The sequence below is a fragment of the Protobothrops mucrosquamatus genome, unplaced genomic scaffold (assembly GCF_001527695.2).
Source record: "Protobothrops mucrosquamatus isolate PMUCROS unplaced genomic scaffold, P.Mucros_1.0 scaffold70, whole genome shotgun sequence".
Lineage (NCBI taxonomy): Eukaryota > Metazoa > Chordata > Lepidosauria > Squamata > Viperidae > Protobothrops > Protobothrops mucrosquamatus.
The window spans coordinates 480,386-507,153 of record NW_015386448.1 but is presented as its reverse complement, the minus strand read 5'-3'; the positions used below and the strand labels follow the sequence as shown (position 1 = coordinate 507,153).

Below are 26,768 nucleotides of genomic sequence, written 5' to 3'. Positions count from 1 at the left end.
GAAAGGGAGAGGTTTCCAAGCTGAGCCAGGCTGGCTCAGGAATTCTGGGAGTTGAAGTCCACCAGTCATAAAAGAGCCCAGGTGGCCTACCCCTGGCCTAGCCAATTATCCCAACCAACAGAAGGAATGCAAGGACTCCTCGTCTAGCAACTGCCTCGTTTAGTGATAGTTCACCGTGACGAAAAAGTAACTTTGTGACCAATCCTCACGTTTATGACCTTCGCAGGTCTATAACACAAAAGAAAGCTGAAGTAAGCTCCAACTCAGGGTAGTTGAAATCTGAGCGACACTCCTCCAATTCAAGAAAAGGAAAACTCTGTAAGTTAGTAAAGCACGAGCAGGTATTTCAGAATGCTCCTGCAAGATAGATTTATAAAGACTGATAGCAACAAAGCTCTTCCAGGGTATTAGCACCATCACCGGGTACTTGGCACAAGGGGGAAAAAAAAACCTGGAGATTTCTTTTACCTTCAGACTGTTGTATGCTAGATCTGTATCTCGGTCCAAATCCATTTCGTTCTTCGTTTCAATTACCTAGATGGATTAGGAAGACAAGAAGAGAGACATCTGATTGGACAGCAAGTCAACAGAGGATTCCTGCCCGCAGGCCTGGCTGGCCTGACATTGTCTACCATTGACAGCACGTCAATCACATGAGAAGGACACTGAAATGAAAGGGTCTTTAGGAAACAGGGCTATCCGAGGTCCAGATAAAACAATGTGTGAGATAACAGAAATACAAGCAATCCCTCATTTTAAGTACAGGCAGTCCTTGACTTACAATCACAAGCGAGCCCAACATTTCCAATGCTAAGCAAAGTGGTCATTAAGTGGGTCTTGCCCCATTTTACAACCCTTCCTGCCAGAGGGGTTAAGTTAGAAACACGGTTGTTAAGCGAATATGACCTCCCCATGGTCCCTGCTTGTCAGAAGGTCTCAAAAAGGGATCACATGACCCTGGGACACTGCGACCGTCATAAATACAAACCGATTGCTAAGCGTTTTAATTTTGATCACATGTCCACGGGGATGCTGCAACGGTCGTAAGTATGAGAAACAGCCATGTCACTTTTTTTCAGTGCTGTTGTGACTTTGGTCACTAAACAAATGGTTATACGTCGAGGACTCTATTAACATTATTTAACAATACCCAATTTCTTCATTCTGTTCTTCCAGGTGGAAAGGACTAAAGACTGTTGGGGACGACACACTAACTCCGTAAACCACTTAGAGAGGGCTGGAAAAGCACCATGGGATGGTATATAAGTCTAAGTGCTGTTGCTATACAGAAATTGTCCAGGAAATCTGGTTAGTTTTCTATTGGGGGCTACCACAATGTTACATATGCCGATACAGAGCTGATATTTCATAAAACTATATGCCTGTATTTCTATTGCATTGCAGTCTTTTACTGGCTGGAATATTCCTAAACTGACCTTCAAGAACTGCTGCTGGAAGACCATTAACACCATGAATTAGACTGATTCCATGAACTCTTACACTACTTAGTCTTTAGTCTGTTAGTCTTTAACATTACATTAGTCTTTAACTACTGTTAGTCTTTAACATTACATAAAACTTGGAATCTACTGCAACTGACTCAGCAAATGTGATTATTCTTCTGGGATTTTATACCACTGTAGAGTTACGTTCACAGCAGGAAACCTTTAAGCCTCCAACTGCCACTGCTTTAGCCAACACAGCCAGTTGCCAGAGTAGGGTCTGCGATGAAACTCATCAAGGAGAGAAGCAACCTGGAACTAAGGAGAAACTTCCTGACAGTGAGGACAATTAACCAGTGGAACCACTTTGCCTCCAGAAGCGGTGAATGCTCCAACACTGGAGGTTTTTAAGAAGAGACTGGGCAGCCATTTGTCTGAAATGGTGTGGGGTTTCCTGCCTGAGTAGGGGGTTGGACTACATGACCTCCAAGGTCCCTTCCAACAGATAAGATATATATCCAAATCCATTTGAATTTCTGCAACGGAACGTTTAAAAGTCGTAGGGCGTTTTTCTTTCCTGTTTAAGCGCTTGTTGCTTCTGCTTGTCAACGTCAATAAAAAATGCATCACAAAAAGAAGCAGAAAGGCTATTCTCCACGCCCGGCCCCCCCGGTTGTGATGAGCGTTCTTTTAAATAAATGATTTTTTTTGCACCACAAAAGCCCAAAACAAACAGACGCGTAGGAGAAGGAGAACTTCTGAAAAGAGAGTCTCCCAAAAGGAAGGAGGACTCAGCCACTGAAGGGGAAACTGACAAGTGGAAGGTGGGGGAGGTGGAGCAGAACCGCCACCATCCATGATATGTAGCAAAAGGACATTTGCCTTTCACGGAGAGATAGGAAATCTGGACCCACGCAAGGACTCTCTTTTCAGCCTGTCGGCACCGATTAGGAGGCAGCAGGCATTCTGAGTGGAGGCAAAGCCCTGGCTGGCTTGCTTCCCTCCCAAGAGACGTTCTATCACTTCTGCAGGAGCAAATGTAGGTTGTCAAGAGCCGTCAATCCCAATTTGCTGTTTGACCGTTGCAGGAAGAGGTGATGCTCCTGTGGTGGTGAGCCCAGTGGACTTCGTCTTATGAAACCGCTATGCCCAAAAACCCTCTAAGTTTCCCCTGCCTTGTCCCTTTCTTGTGCGTTGGGACCACGACAAGGGTGTTGCCTGCAAATCCCAGAACTTGTAACCCTGATGCACTTGGAGAGTCCAGGCTAGAAAAGTCGAGCGGTCTTTGCTAATGCTGCCATTAGACCACCCTCACGACATCTTAGGCCGGGGCAGCTGCTGCTTCAGAGGGACTTCACTCTGCAGACTTCTGCATTAAAATGTTGGCTTTTTCCACCGACTTGTAGCCACCTCTTGCTGCTGTCAGAGGTGTCCTCAAAGCGGTGGGAGATGGACAATATGTGCTGAAGTTCCTGAATTCCATTACTTATTCCTTCTACTGCAGTGTTTCTCAACCTTGACAATTTTAAGGCATGTGGACTTCAACTCCCAGAATTCCACAGCCAGCATTGCTGGCTGTGGAATTCTGGGAGTTGAAGTCCACATGCCTTAAAATTGTCAAGGTTGAGAAACACTGTTCTACTGGAGCAGACTAGCCCAAGGGTTCCACCATCGTTCTCTCTTCTGCCCTGGAAGACTGGTGGGAAGCCCTGGTGGGCTCGGCTTTTGCTTTTTTTCTTTTCTTTCTTACTCTCAACCTTCTGCATCACTCGGTGAAATAAGCCCCTGAGCAATGTTTTTCAGAAGGGGCTTGCCCGTGCCTCTTTCTTGGAGCTGAGAGAAAGTGACTCCCCGATCATTTCCTACTTGGAGATGACTGGGAAAAGTGGAGCACATTTGGGGGCATCATAAAAAGGACACTGTAGGAGGACATCAGCTGGCTTCCTGCCTTAGGCAGGACTAGAACTCAGAGTCTTCCAGTTTCTAGTCTGAGATCTTAACCACTACACCAGGGGTAGGCAACCTTGGCTCTTTTATGACTGGTGGACTTCAACTCCCAGAATTCCTGAGCCAGCCATGCTGAGGGAAAAGGGAGAGGTTTCCAAGCTGAGCCAGGCTGGCTCAGGAATTCTGGGAGTTGAAGTCCACCAGTCATAAAAGGGCCAAGGTTGCCTACCCCTGCACTACACCAAACTGGCATAGTAGCGTTTGGAAAAGTCCTAATACAAATATGTCTCATGGCTCACAAAATACAAATATCTCTTGTGGTTAGGACTCTGGGTTGCTGATCAACAAGGCCGCCTTTGAGGCCCGCGTGCTGCTGCGTGACGGGGTGAGTTCCTGCCCTTCGCTGCGGTTCCTGCCGAGTGTGCAGTTGCAAGTAGATAGATAGGTACCATGTTAGGATATTGAATTTAGTAGCTGGAACAGTAAATAGGCCAGAACACACAGTTGTAGTTGATTAGTTAGATCAGACATGCCAAACTCGCGATGTCACGTGACGTCGTGCAACGTATCGGGAGAGTTTTGCCATTGCCGGCAATGGGGTGGGCGCGGCTTCTGCGTGACGCGTCCGGCCCACGGGCCAGCAGTTTGACACCCCTGAGTTAGATAGTGCTGACTCATGCATGAGGCAATCTACGCTGTGATTGGTTGCCGTAAATATAAAAGGGGAGTTTCCCTTTTTTCCCTCTCCTTTTTTTCTTCTCTGTGTCCTGTATACTGAGGAATTTACCTCATGATGCTCCTGAGTCCCTGACTATCTTGTGTTCTTCCTTTTCTGCATGATGACAAAGAGTGCTGTAACTTTGAGCGTTCAATATATTTATATTGATATGAAAAACCACACGTTTGCGTTAGTGTCTCCAACTTCATCTGGACAGCTGCTGCGCAATTCCACGACCCACCGCTTAGTTGGGCACATTCACATGGAAGGAGCCCCCAACCGGGCGTCCCCCGGGCCGTGGGGATGTCGGTGGCTAATCCTTTCAACCCGGAAGAGCCTCGCTGCTTCCGACATGAACGCAAAACATTTAAGAGGCCAGGAAATTCAACCCAATTTCAATGCAGCATCTTTTAGAGAAATCCAACATGCTTCAAATGAAAAGACCAGCAGTCCCTGTTTACATTTCCCTTCCAAGAACAGCTGCGTATTCCCCTTAACAAAATGCTGCCTCTGAAACTCCGGCCACTGCAAAACTCAGCTGGAAGAAGCAGAGCAAGCGTGGGCCTTCAATCCGAGCTGCCTTTTCATCATCTTACCACAAGCTATCAAGAGCCAAAGCCAGAGCCAGGATCTAAATTTCCCAGTGGCCAGGAAATACAATTGATGTAGCCTGGATTTCATGACGGCTAAGGAGTCCTGGCCAAGCTCACTAGCCCTACAGCGAGATAAATCAGTTCAACAGGGACTGTGCTTTCCTGTTGCAACAAAACTCACAGTCATAATTCTGGATGTATTTCTAATGAACAACCACAAATCCAAAGTGTAGACATCTCAGGATGCAGATATTATGGATAGGGCCATAGGAAACAATTATAAAAAGAACGAACATCCTCTCAACTCCGGGAATAATATTCTGGAAGCGAAGCTTAGCGAAGAAAAAGCTCTTCGGGAGAGAGAACACATTTCAGTATGGAGCTTTTTATTTACCGTCTTCAATGGGGCGGTTCCAAGCATATTGGAACGGCGCCATTCGATTGGATTCATTTTGTACCCGGTACTTTGCTTGTTACAAAAAACAGCACTGAAATGCATCCGAGGGGATGGCAGAAATGTTCCTAAATGCCAGTTTTCCAATAGTTTTTTTTAGAAAAAATAAAAATAAAAAGCAGACTAGGGTCTTGGGCTACTTTCAACGATAACATTTCTCAAATGTTAATATCCATTTCTGTTCTGTAAAAAAGATGTTGAGACTCTAGAAAGAGTGCAGAGAAGAGCAACAAAGATGATTAGGGGACTGGAGGCTAAAACATAGAAGGAACGGCTGCTGGAATTGGGTTTGTCTAGTTTAATGAAGAGAAGGACGAGGGGGGACAGGATAGCAGTCTTCCAATATCTCAGGGGCTGCCCCAAAGAAGAGGGAGTCAAGCTATTCTCCAAGGCGCCTGAAGGCAGGACAAGAAGCAATGGATGGAAACTGACCAAGGAGAGAAGCAACCTAGAACTAAGGAGAAACTTCCTGACAGTCAGAACAATTAACCAGTGGAACTACCTGCCTCCAGAAGTGGTGAATGCAGTGAATGGATACCTCCATACTCCATTCTGGAGTCAGTGATGACTGTAAATTCATCGTTCTGTTTATTTCTCACGAATGAAGGCAAATTCTACCTATCAAATTCTGAAGCTGCCCCCCTCCCTGACATCATCCCTACGTAGGAGTGACACGAAGAGCAATGAGGGCAACGGTTCGTTCTCCGAGCTCGTGGGTTGGTTTCCGAACGTTTCGTTACCAGGCTGGGTAACATCTTTAGCGACGGTCAGGGGATGTGTGTATCAGTGCTCTTCTATCTATAAGGGCCTCAGGTGTGGGTGTGTCAAGTGAGGGTCTTGTGATGAGTCATCAGAGAGAGGCTGGGGAGGGGAATTGTGATGGGGAGGTTACTTCAGATCAGGGTCATTGGAGGGTGTGAATTATCAGTGGGTCAGGGTTGAGTCTTCAGTGAGAGGCTGGGGAGGGGTCTTGTGCTGGGGACAATATATCAGATCAGGTCAGGTCAACTGCTGTGGGGGGGAGGGGAGAGGGGCTTGAGGGTCGGTGCTGTCTCTGGATGGCTGTGCAGTTGATTTGGATTCTGAGGGGTTTGTAGGCTGCTTGTAGATCAACGTGTCTGTGAATGGAATGGCTTTTGGAGGGCCAGGCTTTGATGGAAACGAAACGTTCAGAAACCAACCTACAAGCTCGGAGAACGAATCTTCACCCTCGTCCCACACCCGGGCTGCAGATATTCACCACTATGGAAAGTAATTGCTGCTTTAGAACGAAGCGTAGAGGCAAGGTGGGATGCAAAGCAAGAAGTGACTCTGCAACAAAACAATGAAATGCAACTGTTGTGCAGGAGATGACCAGGCTGAGCCCGAGGGAGGGAGGGGTCAAATGCGTCATAAGTCGCGAGGCCCTGCGCACCCGCCAGAGATCTCAGCCCAGCCCGCCTTGAATGCCTCTCTTATCTCCCCCTCATTTCCCTGGACTGTTAGTTGGTCAGATTCTTGTAGAGAGCTTAAGCCTGCAATAAACCTTTATACTCCTTTGAACTGCCTGATTTCCCCGGTGCTTGACATTAGATCAGGGGTAGGCAACCTTGGCTCTTTTATGACTCGTGGACTTCAACTCCCAGAATTCCTGAGCCAGCTGTGCTGGCTCAGGAATTCTGGGAGTTGAAGTCCACGAGTCATAAAAGAGCCGAGGTTGCCTACCCCTGCATTAGATCCTTAAAGGATTGTCTCTAATCATTTTAAGAATTTGATTTTCTAAACATTTTTGGACCATGGTGCAAAACTCACTGTTCCTCCAAAAGTATATTGACACTTTCTAGTGGTCCATTATAGATAGTCCTTGATTTATGACCACAATAATGTGGCTCTTAAGTGAGTTGTGCCAAATTTTACAATTTTTGGGTGCAGTTGTCAGGTGAATTGCTTTGGTTGTTAAGTGAATCACGTAGTTGTTAAACAAATCTGGCTTGGTTTTTGACTTTGCTTCTCAGAAGCCACATGGGAACGTCACCAATGGCAATCCCGTGACCCTGGGATGCTGCGACCGTCATAAATACATGCCAGTTGCCAAGCGCCAGAATTCTTCTCACGTGATCACGGGTTGCAAGAGGGAGAACTAGTGGCAAGTGCCTTTTTTCACCGTCACAATTCAAACGATTGCTAAACAAATGGTTGTAAGTCAAGGTCTGCCTTTACTGACAACCTCAGCTTACTAAGAAAAATAAATAATTAAAATGTCAGCTGTTGTGGGTACATATCCCCACCCTCTCTCCTCCTATCCCAGTGATGGCGAACCTTTGAGAGACCGAGTGCCCAAACTGAAACCCAAAACCCACTTATGTATCGCTGGGTGCCAGGCGGGTGTGGCCCACTAGGTGGACGTGGCTGTGGTGGTCATGGCAGATTGGGTAGGTGTGGCCAAGGTGGGCGTGATCACCTCTATGTTGCTCGTGGGGAGGGACGCCTGTGGGGGCTGGGCAGGGTTGGGGGAGATCCAGGGGGTCTCTGGCAGGTGGGTCGGTGGGCAGGAGGCTCGTCCTGCGGGGTGAGGCGAGGCAAGGCGAGGCAGGTTGGGGGTGCCATTGTCACAGGGAAAGGTGAGGCAGGGGCCGGGGCGGCTACTGCCTGACACCATCGGCCCCCGCACACAGAGGCCAGCGAGCGCATGGGTGCTGGGATGCATCCGGCCATGTGGGACCTTGGCAAGTTAGCGGGCAGCTGGTTGAAGAGGGACGGTTGCCATCTCCGGGGCATGGCATGCGTGCCCACAGAGAGGGCTCTGAGTGCCGCCTCTGGCACCCGTGCCATAGGTTTACCACCATTGTCCTATAATAACTACAGGTGATATTATGAATTCTCTCTCCTTCCCCGCATACAGCAGGCAATCTTGGAGGGGAATTCAGAACTAAAGGAAACACGTTGAAGTGTCAAAACATAGAAAAGTTTCATTTCCTTGAATTTTTAGAGGGGTTATTAAATATGGGACCGGGAGTCTTTCACTACAACACGTGGTTCAATCTGTAGACCCTTAAAAATGAACATTTTAATGTTTTCCAGACATGCCTAAGATAAGTCAGAATCGGTTCTGGCTCTACCTGAGACTTCTTGCTTTCGTTCTCTTTCTTTTCCAGCTGGGTCTTCAATTTCCTCCTCTCCTGTTCAAGTTCCCGCACTCTCTTCTGAAGTTTCAGGAAGAGGCTCATGTCCATGGCTGCCTTCTCCAAGCCAACTTCCTGCGGAGGAACAGGAACAGCTAACAATGTGAAAGAAGGGTAAAGAGCAGCAGAGAAGACCCCAAACTCTCTGGAAACTTGGAAGAATGGGGTCACTTTGCTGAGAATCACTGAGATCCACCTACAAATAAGCAGATCCCGTTTGAGAAAGAATATGCAGTTCAGTTCTCTTTTGGAAACCAGGACTTGAAGTAAGGATTGCTGCATATCTTTGAAGAGGCAGTTTTTGTGTATCTAGATAGCTCAACTCTTTTTGGCTAAACAGGAAGACCGAAAAGCACTTTGCAAATTAAACAGGTGACTAGACGAGGGGTAGGCAACCTTGGCCCTTTTATGACTGGTGGACTTCAACTCCCAGAATTCCTGAGCCAGCACGGAGGGAAACTTTGGCCCCTTCATGACTGGTGGACTTCAACTCCCAGAATTCCTGAGCCAGCGTGGCTCAGCTTGGAAACCTCTCCCTTTCCCCTCAGCATGGCTGGCTCAGGAATTCTGGGAGTTGAAGTCCACCAGTCATAAAAGGGCCAAGGTGGCCTACCCCTGCCCAAATGCCTGAATTTTGATCATGTGACTGTGAGGAAAAATATTTAAATATTTAAACCAGGGGTCTTCAAACTTGGCCCTTTTATGATTGGTGGACTTCAACTCCCAGAATTCCTGAGCCAGCCTGGCTCAGCTTGGAAACCTCTCCCTTTCCCCTCAGCATGGCTGGCTCAGGAATTCTGGGAGTTGGAGTCCACCAGTCATAAAAGAGCCAAGGTTGCCTACCCCTGGACTAGGTCAACATTTCCAATATGGAGAAGGCTTCCAAACATCTGCTTTTATCCTCCACAACTCTTGTGGTCTCCCATGTATAGGAATAAATTTAAATGGAGCTCATACACACCCGAGTTGCAAAAGAGATACAAGACCTTAGCAGGAGCATCATGAATGTAAGAAAAGGCTGCATGTGTCACACATGGCTTGGGGCAAAGTTACTTCCAGGACCATCTCTCCCCAGTGATGTCTACTCATTCCATGAGGTCTGGCAGGAGAGACATGCTTTGGGTTCTGTCCTCAAGAGAGGACCATCCGGTGCAATATTCAACCTTAAGATTTCTGGACTTCAACTCCCAGAATTCCCCAGCTAGCCATATAAGCTGGGGGATTCTGGGAGTTGAGGTCCACACATCTTATAGTTGTCAGAGTTGAAAAACCAAGATCTAGTGCAGGGATCCAAACTTGGCTGGCTGAGGAATTCTGGGAGTTAATTTTAACACAAGTGTTAAAATTTGGAGACCCCTGATCTAGTGCAGTGGTTCTCAACCTTTTTAATGCCGCGACCCCCAACCGGTCGTAAGTCGAGGACTAAACCGGTCGTAAGTCAAGGACTAAACCGGTCGTAAGTCGAGGACTAAACCGATCGTAAGTCGAGGACTACCCAACCGGTCGTAAGTCGAGGACTTTCCCTGCCCGGGAGCGCCACGCATGCGTGGTTCCGCCCCCTGCGCCAGCCGAGGCATAGCTGGCAAGCGGCAGAGACGGAGCAGGCCAACCACCAGCTGGCCCAGCCCAAGGGAGGTAAGGCACCCGCCGGAAAAGGGGGAAAAAAATGGCAGACAGCCTTGCTTGGCGACCCCCGTGAAATGGTCGATCGACCCCAAATGGGGTCGCGACCCATAGGTTGAGAACCGCTGATCTAGTGGGACCCAGGAGGAACGTCTTTTCTGCTGTGGCACCCACCCTTTGGGACATCCTTCCCCCCCCCCCAATCAAGTTTGCCCCAACTCAGCCTTATGGGATTACATAAGGCATCAAAAGCTTAGCTTTGCCATCAGTCCTGAGGCCCTGGGAGTGTGGATGAGCTGGTTTTTTGGTTATATTGATTTTGAGGCGATGTGATTATTCTCAGATGCTATTTTATACCGTGTTACGTTATTTATGTTTTTAATTATTGGTTGTGCTTTCATTCTGTTTTTAAGCAATGCTGTATACGAGATGGGTGGCCATATTAATTAATGAAGTGGGCTGCAATGGGATCCTAACCAAACTGCAATGCAGAATTTCACCGTTTCCAAGGCCAGGTTTGAAAAGAGAAGTAAAACACGGAGGAACTCTAATTTTAAGTCATTTTAACTCACGCAAGCTTTGTGGCGTGCAACATGAAATGTAGAAGCTTTTTAAAATATATTGGAATTTGACACTTGAATGCCTTGTATGTAAAGACTGCAAGGAAGTAACCTATAACTCTTTGGAAAGGAAATCTATGTAAATATATTCCTAACAAATGCTGGTCTTAATTTTAAAACATTATTGCTCATTGTGCTCTATGTACAGTCTTAAATCTTTAGGAAAAGCATTCATTTAAACCAGGGGTAGTCAACCTTGGCTCTTTTATGACTTGTGGACTTCAACTCCCAGAATTCCTAAGCCAGCACAGCTGGCTCAGGAATTCTGGGAGTTGAAGTCCACGAGTCATAAAAGAGCCAAGGTTGACTACCCCTGATTTAAACAGTAATCCTCCGTAATTGGCTAATTAAAAAAAATAAAACCAGGAGGGATCCTCCCAATACAAAGCTGAGGTTGTAAGGCTTGGTGCTCCAGGATTTTATCTTCTCTTCAATCCTACAGCTTAACAACGGCACTTTCAAACCGCCATCCTTGGTTTAAATTAGATTTCTTTACCTCCCCATCTTGGCCATGCTGGTTGAGAATCGGATAGAGGTCACCAGAGATAACGTGGACAGCAAACACATTTACTTTGCCTCCGCAGAAGGAATTCTTCCTTTACTTCCAATTCCATACCTCTATCTGCTGTATCGCATCTTCCGTGTCTCCTATTTCAGATGTGGAAATGGATGGGTAGTTGGAATCCGACTCCAAGCTGCTTTGGTTTGAGGGGTTCCTTCGGTGCCCTGGACTTTGCTATCCAAAGAGGGAAACTGTATTAGATTGACTCAGCTGGTACATCAGGTGCAAAAAAATAATAATAATTGTCAAGTTGACCTCTCTTGAGATTGTGACCGTTTCTGCTTAGAAACAGTGGCAGGAGCTGTATTATTTTTTTAAGGAAACAACAACGTTAACATCACAGTAGGCTGATGAGAGGTCACTTGGCTGATGCACAAAACCCACATCAGAGGACGTGCTGACACTTGTATTCCACGTGGGCCTCCTGTCACCATCCAAGCATCACACCAGATGAAACTGTGACCAAGGAGGCCTCAAGTGATAAACAGAGTCTCGGTCTTTAGGATGCTTAATTTACTGTATCTAGGAGATGGTTCAAGTGTATTTATAGCAGCAGAGGGTGAAGGCATGAAGCCTCTTGTCTACACACTGCTCATATTCCTCATGTGTGTAATTAAAATCTAAATTAGAGCTCAGCCCAAATGACCTTTTAAACTTCTTCACCAAATTTGGAAACAGAGACTTTGGGAAGATCATTCCTACGGATGGACCCAGAAAAAGCTCTCTGAGAAGTGTATAAAGGGATGAAGCCACCTCACCACCACCAAGCAGCAACGGTTGCACTCCTATAAAATAAATAAATAAAAAAACTGGCACCCAGCATAAGGCTGGAGGCAAAGGACGTGCTTGAGACTTCTGTCTGGAGACAGTACATGAATGAGAAGAAAGAGCTGCTTGTCTGGATATTGAATCCAAAGAGGTAATCACCAGATTACCTTGCTGAGGCCCTTGGTGGTCTCCGAGGGGAAAATGGAAGACCAAACAGAAGTCCTGGTAGAGGCCATGGTGATTGTCTCACCATTAGAAGATGCTCAGATGTGGCCTTGGACTTCGACTGTGCTGTCACAAGGGCAGATGAACCGCCCTGGCTGCTGGCCAGGACTCTTGTGGAGCAGATGAAAGCAACATGTTGATTAGCCAAACCAATCACACCAAGATGGAGGCAGCATTTTGATTGGCCAGTCCATAGCCATTAGGATTAGATCATATAAAGCAGGAGCCTCTAACTTTGTCAACTTCAAGATTTGTGGACCAACTCCCAGAATTCCCCAGCCAGCCATACCGGCTAGGGAATTCTGGGAATTGAAGTCCACAGGTCTTAAAGCATAAACCCAATATTATAAAGCATAAATGGCCACTGGCTTAGACTGTCCTTGTAAAATCATTTATACAACCCTGCTGCCAATATTAACTGATCTACAAAAAGCTTAGCACACACAACTTGTGACACTTTAAGTTCAATAACATAAGAATCATAAGTTCAGAACATAAGGATAGAGTAAAATTAATTAATTAGCATCCTGTTCCACTCATTATGATTCCATTGATCCAATCATATCCTCCAAAAGGAATTTCAGAAGCGGTTCTCTTCCATTCAACTGAATCAAAGCGCAGAAGAACACAGGCAATCACTTGGGACTAAATAAATATTAGTAATAGCCCTAAAAATTGCAAACAGGCCACAGCTACAACATCAATAGAGCCCTGGTGGCACAGTGGTTAAAAGGCAGCATTGCAGGCAAACTCTGCCCACAGCCTGGAGTTCGATCCTGACCGGCTCAAGGTTGACTCGTCCTTCCGTCCTTCCAAGGTTGGTAAAATGAGGACCCAGATTGTTGGGGGCTGACTCTGTAAACCACCCAGGGAGGGCTGTAAAGCACTAAGGGGCAATATATAAACCTAAATGTTGTTGCTATTGCTAACTGACAGTCAGCTTAGCCAAAATGGCAGAATACCATCTCTGTGTCAACGCTGCAAATACTGTATATTCTTGCTTTGACAATATGCAGAACTGTCTGGTATTTTTATAGTTAAACCAGGCAACAGGGAAAAAGGGAGGAGAATAAGGAAAGCCCGGGAAAAAGAAACCGGAAGTAAATCACATCTTCCAAGTTGATTGGAACATGTGAACCATGACCCCAAAATAAGGGGGGGGGGAATGCTTAGAATGTTATGCGTAACGGAAGAGAAGCCAGACCTAAGCATTTCCACCATGCCGTACTGACGTCTCTGTAACCTTAATAAATGCTTTTAGGAGAAAATATGCCTGAAAGTCCTGTTAAGTGTTTCGTTAATCAGACACATGACACTCTGGGCATCTCATTGTGACCTCGGGATAAAAACACTTTCCCATTACCTTGATGAGAGCCATCTCCTCGCTGAGATTGTCGTATCTCTGCTCCAGCCTGGAATATTCCTGCACAAGGTGCTGGTAACGGACTCTCTCCTCGTCAAGCTCCTTCTTCATCAGGTTTTCTTCAAGCGCGTTTTTGGCAAATTCATCTTACAAAAAATGAGAAAGAATCTTGAGGATCACTGAAAAGAGCGGATCTGGAGAGTAGCCTGTGGATTTAGCTTTTTTAACCAGACAGCCTGTCCGTTGGTACTGCAGTCCATTGAGTTCCTCAAATCCAGTGAGTTCCTCACACCTTACAAAATGGATTACACATTTCTATCATACGTGTACCCACAGTATTATGTGCTCCTACTATGTAATTTTATTACTGTTATCCAGGCGCTCTATGCCCTACGCTAAGTAAAATAACTGCAGTCCAGAATGGAAATAAACTGGTTAATATTCTTAAAAGGAAACTTCTGACAGTTTACATTCTTAAGCATATGGTCTACTTTGCTAGCATTATAAATAACTTAGAACAGGGGTCCCCAATCTTGGCTACTTTAAGACCTGTGGACTTCAACTCCCAGAATTCCCCAGCCAGCATGGCTGGCTGGGGAATTCTGGGAGTTGAAGTCCACAAGTCTTAAAGTAGCCAAGATTGGGGACCCCTGACTTAGAATATCTATAGGCCACCCAGAGTCGCTTTATTGGTGAAATGGGTGGCCTACAAATTTAATAAATATGCTTCTGTGCAACTTCACAAACAGAGCAGGAACCTTTAATCAGAGCAATTCTTTTTTAAAAAAATTCGTCCAACAAAAAGTTAAAATGCCCAGTTAATCAGGCATACTTTTTTTTTTAATGTGGTTGTTCTTCATTTACTTTTTTTTAAAAACAAGGAAGAGGTCATCCTTGTACAGCATTATTTACTTTCACACTGCACAAATTTCCTCTCAGGTAGAACGGAACACTTCCACATCCTTGCCGTACGATGCACAAATTAGCTCCAAAGTTCAACTAATATTGATTTCGCCAGGCGCGTGGACGGGTGTCTAAATGAGGCCTCTGACAGTTTCAGCCATAAAATGCATTTCTGAGCCAATTTTCAGACTACAATGCTTCAATAAAGTAATGCTTACAATTCAGACCTGTTCTCATTTCCCTACTTTTCCAAACTCTTTCGCTTGGTTAATGTTTAACTCAATTTTACGTTAAATTGATTCTCTACTGGGTTGCTCCAGTGTTTTCTGAATGCGCCGAATGTATCCTGGTTTGAACGTGGCTGTTTTTAAATGGTCCGCGGACTTTTCAAGGCAGTTTCAAGACAAAGGGTCTTTTTTAGCCTAGAATGTTTCATCCCATACAATTCCCTCCCCTCCTCCTGACTCCAGGCATTAAATCAGTTTATACAGTTTATCCAGGCATTATATCAGTTTATACATTCCACCTTCAACAGAGAAATTTCAAGCCATCTTTTGAGAGAGAGAGAAAAAAGGCAACCTGTTTGAAAAGCACCACAATTATTATTATTTACAGTGGAGATGAGGAGAAAGGACTTATACTGAAAAAAAGTTTAAAAATACAAACACTTTCACTTAGTTATCAGTACGAATAAAGGCATCTGCTAACTTCTGCTTACCTTCTGAGTGACCCAAGATTTTGTTGTTCAGTGCCTCTTTTTCTTCCTTCAGAAGGACATTCTCTTCCTCCAAGTCAGATATCTTCTAAGAGGAACACAAGAAAACCAAGTTAACGTCCACAATGTTGGCCAGTTTGAGGTCCCTGTACCCTCCAGGCCGATTCTGTTTCACACCGGCTGACTTTTATAGCAAAACCGGTTCCTTCCGCCTTCCTTTATTAAAACAAGGGTAGTTTTGCTCTGAGCCTAGGCCAGTGAGTGGCTTTCAGTGGTATCTTAAAGAGGAACGCAACTCAAAATGAGCAAATGTCGACAGGGCAGGCAGCTCCCGAATTACTACGGGTCATTTAGCGACCGTTCAAAGTTACGACGGCACTGAAAAAAGTGACTTATCACCCTTTTTTCACACTTATGACCGACCATGGCAGTATCCCCGGGGTCACGTGATCAAAATTCGGACGCTTGGCAACTGACTCATATTTATGACGGTCGCAGCGTCCCCGGGGTCACGTGATCCCCTTTTGCAACCTTTTGAGAAGGAAAGCCAATAGGGGGGAGGCCGGATTCACTTCACAACTGTTTTACTAGCTTAACAACTGCAGTGATTCACTTGACAACTGTGGCAAGAATGGTCATAAAATGGGGAAAATTCATTTAACAAATGTTTCGCTCAGCAACAGAAATTTTTGGCTCAGTTGTGGACATAAGTCAAAGATTAAAGATGATCAGGGGACTGGAGGCCAAAACATATAAGGAACGGTTGCTGGAATTGGGGATGTCCAGTTTAATGAAGAGAAGGACGAGGGGGGACAGGATAGCAGTCTTCCAGTATCTCAGGGGCTGTCCCAAAGAAGAGGGAGTCAAGCTATTCTCCAAAGCGCCTGAAGGCAGGACAAGAAGCAACGGATGGAAACTCATCAAGGAGAGAAGCAACCTGGAACTAAGGAGAAACTTCCTGACAGTCAGAACAATTAACCAGTGGAACAACCTGCCTGGTTCAATGAGGTGAAAAATTTACTTATGGCAGAAAGATTTACAATTGTTACTTTGATAAACACTCTATTACTACATCCCATCACCTACAAGAATGAATTCATTATATTTTATCAGATGAGCTATTTATCTCGCGTTTTCAATCAAAATTAAAATTTTGAGCAGTTGGGCAGTCAAAGGGAAAAAATAAAAGTTAGTAAGAGAAATAAAATTAATTTTTAAAAGGCCATGAAAAGCTTAATGAAGCATACATCAAACAAAAAGCCATCATAAACATTGTGGTTGTTTATAAATAGCAATGTGTGTCACATGCAGGCACAGTTAATGAAGATTTAATGAAGGCAGGACAAGGAGCAACGGATGGAAACTCACCAAGGAGAGAATCAACCTGGAACTAAGGAGGAACTTCCTGACAGTGAGAACAATTAACCAGTGGAACAACCTGCCTCCAGAAGCGGTGAATGCTCCAACACTGGAAGTTTTTAAGAAGAGACTGGACAGCCATTTGTCCGAAATGGTATAGGATCTTCTGCTTGAGTGGGGGATTGGACTAGATGACCTCCAAGGTCCCTTCCAACTCTGTTATTTGGGCATTGGTGACCTTGATTGGAGTATCCTAATAACCTACCTGTAAGGTGGTCTGGAGATGGGCTCAGCAGGGTTGCTGACCAATTGCCTTCCCATGTTTATTTTAGACCTCTGCTAAAATTGGGTGCCTGCTAGTCAGATGCAATGTTGTGAGATTGGCCCACAAATACTAAACAATACTTGTGACCAGGATATCAAAAAGAGAATGTGGCCCCAATAGAGAGCTACTCCCCTCTTATTGATTGCTTCTGGTTTTAGGGAATGTTAGTTTATTTTGGCAAAGCGGGAGGTCCATAACATGATGCAATAAATAAATCACCCATCAATCTCTGGTCAATTTTTAAGATTCTTTTCAAGCCACATATATCAAGTACCCAGGAAGTAAAAAACAATACAGATTTTAGGATATTGTTAAAGCTGTTCTGGGGGTAAATCCAGAATCTTAAAAATTTTAAGAATAAATTCCTAAACTCAGAGTGTGTAAATTAAGGCAAAATTTATTTTGACAGCCTTTCTCTCACATCTGAACATCTTCCCTTCAACCCACTTTCGTCTCTCGCTTTCCCACAATCCCTGGGGTGGGAGAATGCGGATCTGGGTCTCCCTAGCCCAGCACCTTAACCGTTACAGCACACTGCCTCAGCATACCGCTTCCCATCACACCCGGAACACACAACCCTAAGCAACACACAGGTAGTCCTTGACTTACAACCATTTATTTACCATTCAAAGTTACAATAGCAACTAAAATAGTGACTTATGACCAATTCCCCCACTTACGACCATTGCAAGCTTCCCTGTGGTCACTTGATATGTGTGTGTGTGTGTGTGTGTGTGTGTGTGAGAGAGAGAGAGAGAGAGAGAGACAGACAGACAGACAGACAGACAGGCCCAAAGTCACCCAGATGGCTTCATGCCTAAGGATGGACTACAAATAATGGTTTCCTGGTATCTAACCTGCTTCCTGAATCACTACACCAAACTGTCTCTCATAATAATAATAATAATAATAATAATAATAATAATAATAATAATAATAATAATAATAATAATAATAATAATAATAATAATTAATAATAATAATAATAATAATAATAATAATAATAATAATAATAATAATAATAATAATAAAGTTGGAAGGGACCTTGGAGGTCATCGAGTCCAACCTCCTGCTCAGGCAGGAAACCCTAGACCAGTGGTTCTCAACCTGTGGGTCGGGACCCCATTTGGGGTCGATCGACCATTTCACGGGGGTCGCCAAGCAAGGCTGTCCGCCATTTTTTTGTCCGCCATTTTTTTTGTCTGCCATTTTTCCCCCTTTTCCGGCAGGTGCCTTACCTCCCTTGGGCTGGGCCAGTTGGTGGTCGGCCTGCTCCGTCTCTGCCGCTTGCCAGCTACACCTCGGCCGGCGCAGGGGGCGGAACCACGCATGCGCGGCGCTCCCGGGCAGGGAAAGTCCTCGACTTACGACCGGTTGGGTAGTCCTCGACTTACGACCGGTTTAGTCCTCGACTTACGACCGGTTTAGTCCTCGACTTACGACCGGTTGGGGTCACGGCATTAAAAAGGTTGAGAACCACTGCCCTAGACCATTTCAGACAAATGGCTGTCCAGTCTCTTCTTAAAAACTTCCAGTGTTGGAGCATTCACCGCTTCTGGAGGCAGGCGGTTCCACTGGTTAATTGTTCTGACTGTCAGGAAGTTTCTCCTTAGTTCCAGGTTGCTTCTCTCCTTGATGAGTTTCCACCCGTTGCTTCTTCTCCTGCCTTCAGGCGCCTTGGAGAATAGCTTGACTCCCTCTTCTTCGGGGCAGCCCCTGAGATACTGGAAGACTGCTATCATGTCCCCCCTCGTCCTTCTCTTCCTTAATGAAATTAGCGTACCTGAAGAAGCTACGTGGTTTCTGCCCACTACAATTTGACTGCCCTAAATTGTTTTGGACAAGTCATTTTAGTGCAAGCAATATTATCCTGTTACAAGGGGGTGCGCAGGACCACAGCCTGACACTCCAGGTTTTATTGTGCACGACAAACCTGCAGCTCACTGAAGAATAAGTTTAAGTTTAATTTGGGGAAACTGCTACTCAGATTGTATGAGTCTTTTGAGCAGTTATAAAAAGGAGGCTTTTGTGCCTCCATATCATAACGTGTTTTTCTTTGTTGTTGTTGTAGAATAGCAATTTAGGATGTCTGTATAGATGTCTAGTTTTCAATGTATGTTCATACATTTTTCCACACTTTTCTCAGCAGGAAAACTCTGCAGAGACATTTTATCAGTAATTGCAGATGACGTTAAAAGCAAGGAGAAAAGGGAAGCAGGAAGTCGTGGGAAGAAGCCCTTAGACCCAAAGGCCTTCAAGCTGCTTTCCAATGAATTTCTCCACAGGCTAAAGAACAGAAGGGGAAGGTGGAAGAAAACGCCCCAGAAAGCGACAAAATTAGAGCAGTTTTTCAGTGCCAGGGCCCGGCTAGAGAGCAACCCCCGTGAGGACCTCGGCTGATCTCAAAAACAACACGAGGTCCAGTAAGTCCTTGAAACCACATCAAACTTGTTAGGTGCCAGGATGGGAGACCACCAAGAAATTCCATTCTTAAGCCTAAATTGATAAGTTGTTTAAAAAAAAATCCCAGAAGACGGCAATAGTAAATCGACTTTAAATTTGCAGAGAAAAGCACAAGTATGAGAAACCATCAGGAGCTGAGCTCAATGGAATAAGCGCCTGAAAAACCGTTTAAAAATAAAATAATGCCCTTAATCCCCAATGTCTCGGTACATTAATCTTGCCCTTGCTCTGCTATTGCTTTCGTCTTCGGCACGGTTGCAAATTAAAAGGTGCAGATAACATCCAGTCACAAGGTGGCCTGGATCCCCTGAGCATAAGTACAAGCAGCTCTGGGCTTACAACCGCTTGTTCAGTGCCTGTTCGAAGTCACAAAGGTGACTTACAAGGGATCCTTGCACTTACGACCGCTGCATGGTCACGTGATCAAAATTCGGGCACTTGGCCACTGGCCTGCCTTTACGACAGCTGCACTGTCCCGGGGTCATGTGACACACACACACACACACCCCCTTTGTGATCTTCCCGGCAGTTTTCCGACAAGCAAAGTCAATGGCCGAAGCCAGATTGGCTTAATGACCGCCTGATTCACTTAACAACTGCAGTGACTGGCTTAACCGGCATGGTAAAAAAGTCGGGGACAGCCCACTTAACGCCTGCCTTGCTTAACAATGGAAATTTTGGTCCCAATTGTGGGCATAAATCAAGGAATACCTGCATGCCGTTTCGGTGGGTATCTGGAGCTTGAGAATGAAAATTGCTGTGTGATGTTATGGTGACCGAGTTGCCATTTGGTTGGGGTTTTTTTTAGGATTGGCTGTCAGATGTTATTTTTATCAAGTAATATTCGACTCTGTGTGTTTGTGTGTATGTGTGTGTGTGCGTGCAATAGTGGTGAATATCTGTACCTCGGGTGTAGGATGAGGATGGAGATTCGTTCTCCGAGATGGTGGGTTGGCTTCCAAACGTTTCATTACCAGGCTGGGCAATGTGTTCAGCGGAGTCAAGGGGGGATGCTTTGGGCCCCCCTAAACTCTGCTGAAGAGGTCACCCAGCCTGGTAACAAAACGTTTGGAAACCAACCCACCTTCTCGGAGAATGTACCTTCACACACATATATTTTAGAGTGAATATAACGATTGCTATAAATTGGCAGGAATCTTGGGTGCTGAACGATAATAGGCAAAAAAATAAATAAGAAACAAACATAAGGATATAAAAGAATTCTAGCACAGCTGACTTCTAGAATGAAACGTTGAGGATTCATCGACATTAAATGTCTTGCAGATGTACAGATGGCCCAGATAGTCACTGTCGGTTATTATTAGACCTTTGGGGTATGTAGTTCATGCAACACCATAGATATTCTGTTGCTGGTAGAGGGAAAAAGCCTGTAAAATGGAAAGTTATAAACTAAAATCTGTGTGGGAGTAACTGCCCTTCTTTCCTTCCACAAAAATTTGTATCCAAATTCACCTCCTATCTTCCTTTTCTTCCATGTTTAATAGCATGGAATACCCTAACCCTTGCCAATCTCACAACCTCTGGATTTATGTTAAAAACCAGAACAAAATCCTCTCTTTAATATTAGCCAGACATTGTTCTTTTTTTAGATTATTTCAATGATCTGGCAAGAAACAGGAGAATTCTCAGATCGACGCACACATTTTCCCAAAGCAGAATAAGAGAAACTGATTGAGGAGTACAACTGTGACAGTTTAAACATTTGTCCATTTAAAAAGGTCATGAATTTACTCTTAGCCAGCAATTATTTGTGCTATTCCCACACAACAAATTTGTCTTACAAATCCATCAACCAATGGATGTCGTGAGGGCCACTGGTAAGAACCTCAAAGCCCCAAATCGTTACGTGCATATGGTTATTAAGTATATAATAATAATAATAATAATAATAATAATAATAATAATAATAATAATAATAATAATAATAATAATAATAATAATAATAATAATAAAGTTGGAAGGGACCTTGGAGGTCATCGAGTCCAACCCCCTGCTCAGACAGGAAACCCCACACCATTTCAGACAAATGGCTGTCCAGTCTCTTCTTAAAAACTTCCAGTGTTGGAGCATTCACCGCTTCTGGAGGCAGGTGGTTCCACTGGTTAATTGTTCTCACTGTCAGGAAATTCCTCCTTAGTTCCAGGTTGCTTCTCTCTTTGATGAGTTTCCATCCATTGCTTCTTGTCCTGCCTTCAGGCGCTTTGGAGAAGAGCTTGACTCCCTCTTCTTTGGGGCAGTCCCTGAGATACTGGAAGACTGCTATCATGTCCCCCCTCGTCCTTCTCTTCATTAAACTGGACATGCCCAATTCCAGCAACCATTCCTTGTAAATTTTAGCCTCCAGTCCCCTAATCATCTTTTGTTGCTCTTCTCTGTACTCTTTCTAGAGTCTCAGCATCTTTTTTACATCGTGGTGACCAAAACTGGATGCCGTATTCCAAGTGTGGCCTTACCAAGGCCTTGTAAAGTGGTATTAACCCTTCACGTGATCTTGATTCTATCCCTCTGTTAATGCAGCCCAGCACTGTGTTGGCCTTTTTTGGCAGCTGCAGCACACGGCTGGCTCACACTCTGCATGACCCTTAAATTTTGCTATGAATGACCTTTTAAAGCACAATAGTGACGGAAAGACATTTTGTGAAAAGCTGGATGTGCAGATTCAGCACCTATTTCTTCTCCCTGTAGAAATTCAAGGCATATAATGAAGCCCTGTGAAGCTGGAGCAGGCGGGCTCATGCCACCCATTTCTGAAGGCCGGTCTGTGGGAGAATTTAACTGGATGGATCAACTGCGAAATACGCAGACCGCTCTCCCTGTCCTTAGAAAAGGCCTCACTAATGATACAAACCATGCACAACAATCAGGAAGTAATCCGTCTTTTGAGAAGGACCTTCAGCGCAGAAGGACTTGAAAACGTCCGAGTGCTGACTTATTATTTATTTATTAAATTTATTGGCACGCTTGGGGCACACATGAGGCAAAGTCATTGTGAGGCGGGTTTAATTTAGCTGTTGGTGGTCAAGACAATAGTTGAAAGGCCGGTTTATGACTTAATTTGTTTGGCACCCAAGTTAATGTTGATTTTTTCCCCCCAATAAATGATGGTCAAATAAAGCACGGCTTGGCCCTACTATGCCCACCGTCACTGCAATACAGAAGGCCCGCAACTCCTCGCAGAGTATTTACCTTTTGGAGCACCTGCTTCTCCTTGGCGTAGGTATCTTCCACGATCTTCCGCTCCCCGTGAGCCTTCTCCAGGGCCAGCCGGAGGGAGTCGATTTCCTCCTGCAGGCTCACGAGCTGATTCCTGTCCCCCTTCTTCTGTCGATGGTGCTCCAGTTCCTTCCTCAGCCTCTCAATCTCTGTGCCATGAGCAACGGCTGCCGTGGAGAGCTGCCCACTGAGAGACTTGTATTCTTTGTGCTGCAGAGGAAGAGGCAGCAGGAAAACAGTGAACTCACCGCTCGCCATTACAGAGAATAGCATTAAATTGTAAAATTGTAATTGTAAAGACTGCGGTTTTAAAAATAACTAGACAACCTGCGCCCTGCTGATATGCTTCAGAGCTATTTCCATACCTAAACAGAGAAACAGAACGAACATGAGCGATCAAAAAAGCAGGGGTGACTTCCGACTTCCTTCTGGCTTCCCCAGTGAACTTTCTTGGGGGCATCTGGCAGGGCATCTGGCAGGGAACATCGGAAATCTCCTTCCCTCCCCTTTCCAGCAGGCAGGCAAATATGCTGGATTGGGGAAGGAACAAGGGGTTGCGTGACTGGCTTGGAAACTGTCACGGAATGTTGAAAATAAAAATCACGTGACCGCAGCAGGAGCCCAGCAGCTAGAAGCACTGAAGCAGCCACAACTTCCCCAACCTTTATTCCCTTGGAATCACGGCTCCTGAATTTTGGACACATTTTGTAAGTTAACACATCTTCTGGTAAAACGTACATTAAATTTACCTTATACAGCCAGCAAAACACACATTTTAACGGATGAGATATATTAGAAAATATACAAACTTCAGTTCTTAAATGATTTTGTCATGATAGAAGTATTTGTCACAAAGATACTAAAAAAACATACACTGAAACTGCAATTTAAAGACTTTTCTCTACTGCATCAACCAATCAATTATAGTTTTGAAAGTTCTTATAGTAAGAAAGTTTTTTGTTTAAGATAAGATAAGATAGCCTTTATTGTCATTTTTTTACTGTGGGCACAACGGCACACATCAAAAATGAAATTTAGTTGCCCGCTCCCAAAGTGAAACACATACATGACACACACCTAAACATACCATGAACAAACGTTTACACATTTTTTGTTCATTTCCAAAGTTAAAATACAAAATAAAGGGGGAAAAAGGAGAAGCCAACTAACAACCACCAGATACTAATAAGAAAGCTTAATTTTAAGTCCTCATTGAAGGAGGACAGGACGAGGCAAAAGTAGGAAGAGACACTTTTATGCTAGTTTGCATTTCAAATGCTTTGCAAATGCTTGTGTATCCCAGGCTGTGTGACTGCCAGTGGTGAGAACACAACGGCAATCTGGAGGTGGCAACAGAAGCACAAGATCTAAACACTAACTCAGTGATGGCGAACCTTTTAGAGACCGAGTGCCCAAACTGCAACCCAAAACCCACTTATGTATAGTGGGGTGCAGGTGGGCGTGGCCCATTGGGTGGGTGTGGCCCATTGGGTGGGCGTGGCTGCGGTGGTAATGGCAGACTGGGTGGGACTAAAAAGTTCAATCAATCAATTCCAACTTTGCAAGATCTTTTTTTCCCCGCGAGAAGTTGAAATTGACTGATTGATTGAATCTTTTTTTTTTTTTTGCACACGGCGGCGGAGGCCTAAAGCGAAAAGGTTTTATAAAACCCAGCTGAAGGCCTAGGACTGGGGCAACGGTGCGCGTGCCCACAGAGAGGGCTCTGAGTGCCGCCTCTGGCACCCGTGCCGTAGGTTTGCCACCACTGCACTAACTGGTTCTCACCATGGCCTCAAACTGCTGATGACTTGTAGCCGATATTGTTACTCTCTCTCCCTTTTAAGTTTTATCTTAGATGGGCAATTCACTTTCCCACGGGGCCACATGAGAAACTGTGGACTGGGACTGTTGTGGAGGGCACACACGCACACACATACGTAAGGTGGGGGAAAAATAGCAGTTGCCTTCCAAATAAAAGCAATACCGCTGTATTGCGTGCCTGGTGTACACTTATTTACATTTGATTCCTAATTTCCAAATGACCTCACGCAGGCCGGCCAGGGAGAGCCAAAGGCCGGATAGGGCCTGGGGGCTGGAAAAGGCCCAGATCTGCATTAAATAGTCTGTGTTGAATTAGAATATCATTCCTGCTTCTGAAAGACATATACGAGTTTAGAAAGATGAATTGACATGCATTTCTAAATTAAAGTCCAATTCAAAACGTTGCCCTAAATGGAACTGTCCGTGTATACCTACAATCTTCGTAAGAGGCTCTTTTCAAAGCAATGAAATGAAGGAAATGGAAACTTGGGAGAAAAATGTGCACTGGCAATGCCTGTTATACAAATCTCTCTGCCTCCACAGACACATTTTTATCTTCTCAAATCTTTTTAAAGTTATCTGATGGAGTTCTGAGCTTGGTTATTCACTTACAGATGCCTCATTACCTAACTAGGTAACATCATCAGCCATCAGACCACAAAGGGCACCAAGGACGCCACCATTCAACCTTGAACTACGGACATTCTGCTCTATTAAAAGCTATATTGATATCATTTTATTTTATAGTTTACTAATTTATAAGTTGGTTAGTAGTCCACAGAATTTATTTGACACGTGACATAAAAATAATAGCATTATTCCCAAATACATTTGATGTGTATCTAAACGCCTAAACCAGGGGTAGGCAACCTGGGCTCTTTTATGACTGGTGGACTTCAACTCCCAGAATTCCTGAGCCAGCCACGCTGAGGGGAAAGGGAGAGGTTTCCAAGCTGAGCCAGGCTGGCTCAGGAATTCTGGGAGTTGAAGTCCACAAGCCATAAAGGGGCCAAGGTTGCCCACCCCTGGCCTAAACACTGCTGGAGACATTAACCTAGCCTGGTAACGAAACATTCAGAAATCAACCCACAAGCTTGGAGAACAGACCTTCACCCTTACATTGTGTTATGTCTACACATCTACACATGTGTGAAGGTAAACTATTCCACGCCATCACATTTATGACTTGTATGGTAAAATACATATATTTCACTGATTTTATATAACATGTCGGAAGCCAACCAAAGAAATTCATACCAGTTTATGTCAAGAACCTGGAAGTTAACTACCAAAACAGTAGACTAATTTTGTAGTTATGACAGTGCTTATTAATTCTTTACACAAGCCATTCAATTTGTCTTCCACAAATTACCTATGCATATAATTAGAAACTTCTATATGAATTCAATAAATGGTAAAAAAAAAAAAAGGTCTTTTGGGTTTCTCAAAAAGAAAAACTCTTCCAGGAATTCTGTGAATCTGGAACAGGAGAGTGAAAGTCTGGAAATTTTGATTCTGTACATGAAAAACTTTACAGACTCACATCTTAAGAATTCAAACTCTAGTTCTTTTGTGAAAATGCCCCTTGTAAGTAACTTTCTGTAGCTCATTTTCACCCTTAACACAAATCCTTTATTAAAATGGTCTGTGAATTACTTAATTACTGAAAATATCAATGAAGTAACCAAGAGAAAGTTTCTCCCAAATGCCTGTGTTTTGGGATGAAATCATAGCAAACCAGCATCAGATGCTCAGGTCCAAAACTTGACAATGATATAAAGAACACACAAAGAGGTTATCAGGCAAGTAGGTAAATTCAGAAGTACAAAGGAAGAAGGATTTCTCAGAAATGTATTACTTAGTCTGAGAGAGGGGTGTCCAACCTTGGCAACTTTTAACACTTGTGGACTTCACCTCCCAGAAATCCCCGACTAGCAACAAGGATGATTAGGCGACTGGTGGGTCAAACATAGGGAGAACGGTTGCTGGAATTGGGTATGTCCAGCCTAGTGAAAAGAAGGACTACGGGTGACGTGATAGCAACTCTTCCAATATCTGAGGGGTTGCCACAAAGAAGTAGGGAGGGGTCAACCTATTCTCCAAAGGGAACCGAAGGGAAGACAAGAAACAATGGATGGAAACTCATCAAGGAGAGAAGCAACCTGGAACTAAGGAGAAACTTCCTGACGGTGGAACGAACGGCTTCCCTCCAAAAGTTGTGGGGGCTCCATTACTGGAGGTTCTTAAGAAGAGATTGGAGGGGGGGAGGGGGGAGGGAGGTATTAGTACGGTCAGTGGGAGAGGCAGATATGGCGGGAGTAGAGGACCATATCAGGTTAGGGGAGCACGCACACGCTATTTACAAGCTTGTGGGTGCTCCGGTCCTCAGGTCTCTACTCGGTCTCCAGGAGACTTAGATCCTCCGGCCCGGGACCGTCGGCTGTTGTTATGTAATGCCAGGTCCGTGGTAAA

The 26,768-nt window shown here is 44.7% G+C and overlaps 1 protein-coding gene across 1 annotated transcript in view; it reads right to left on the bottom strand.

Annotated features, from left to right (window-relative positions):
* The window catches only part of MYO5B (myosin VB), a 177,996-nt gene that overhangs the window by 44,623 nt on the left and 106,605 nt on the right, over nt 1-26,768 (bottom strand). The window contains exons 19-24 of the mRNA XM_029283377.1: nt 22,449-22,685; nt 15,098-15,182; nt 13,477-13,622; nt 11,175-11,294; nt 8,253-8,390; nt 469-534 (exon numbers count right to left, since the gene is read on the bottom strand). Coding sequence (XP_029139210.1) covers nt 469-534; nt 8,253-8,390; nt 11,175-11,294; nt 13,477-13,622; nt 15,098-15,182; nt 22,449-22,685 — 792 coding nt within the window. The remainder of the gene's footprint in view (nt 1-468; nt 535-8,252; nt 8,391-11,174; nt 11,295-13,476; nt 13,623-15,097; nt 15,183-22,448; nt 22,686-26,768) is intronic.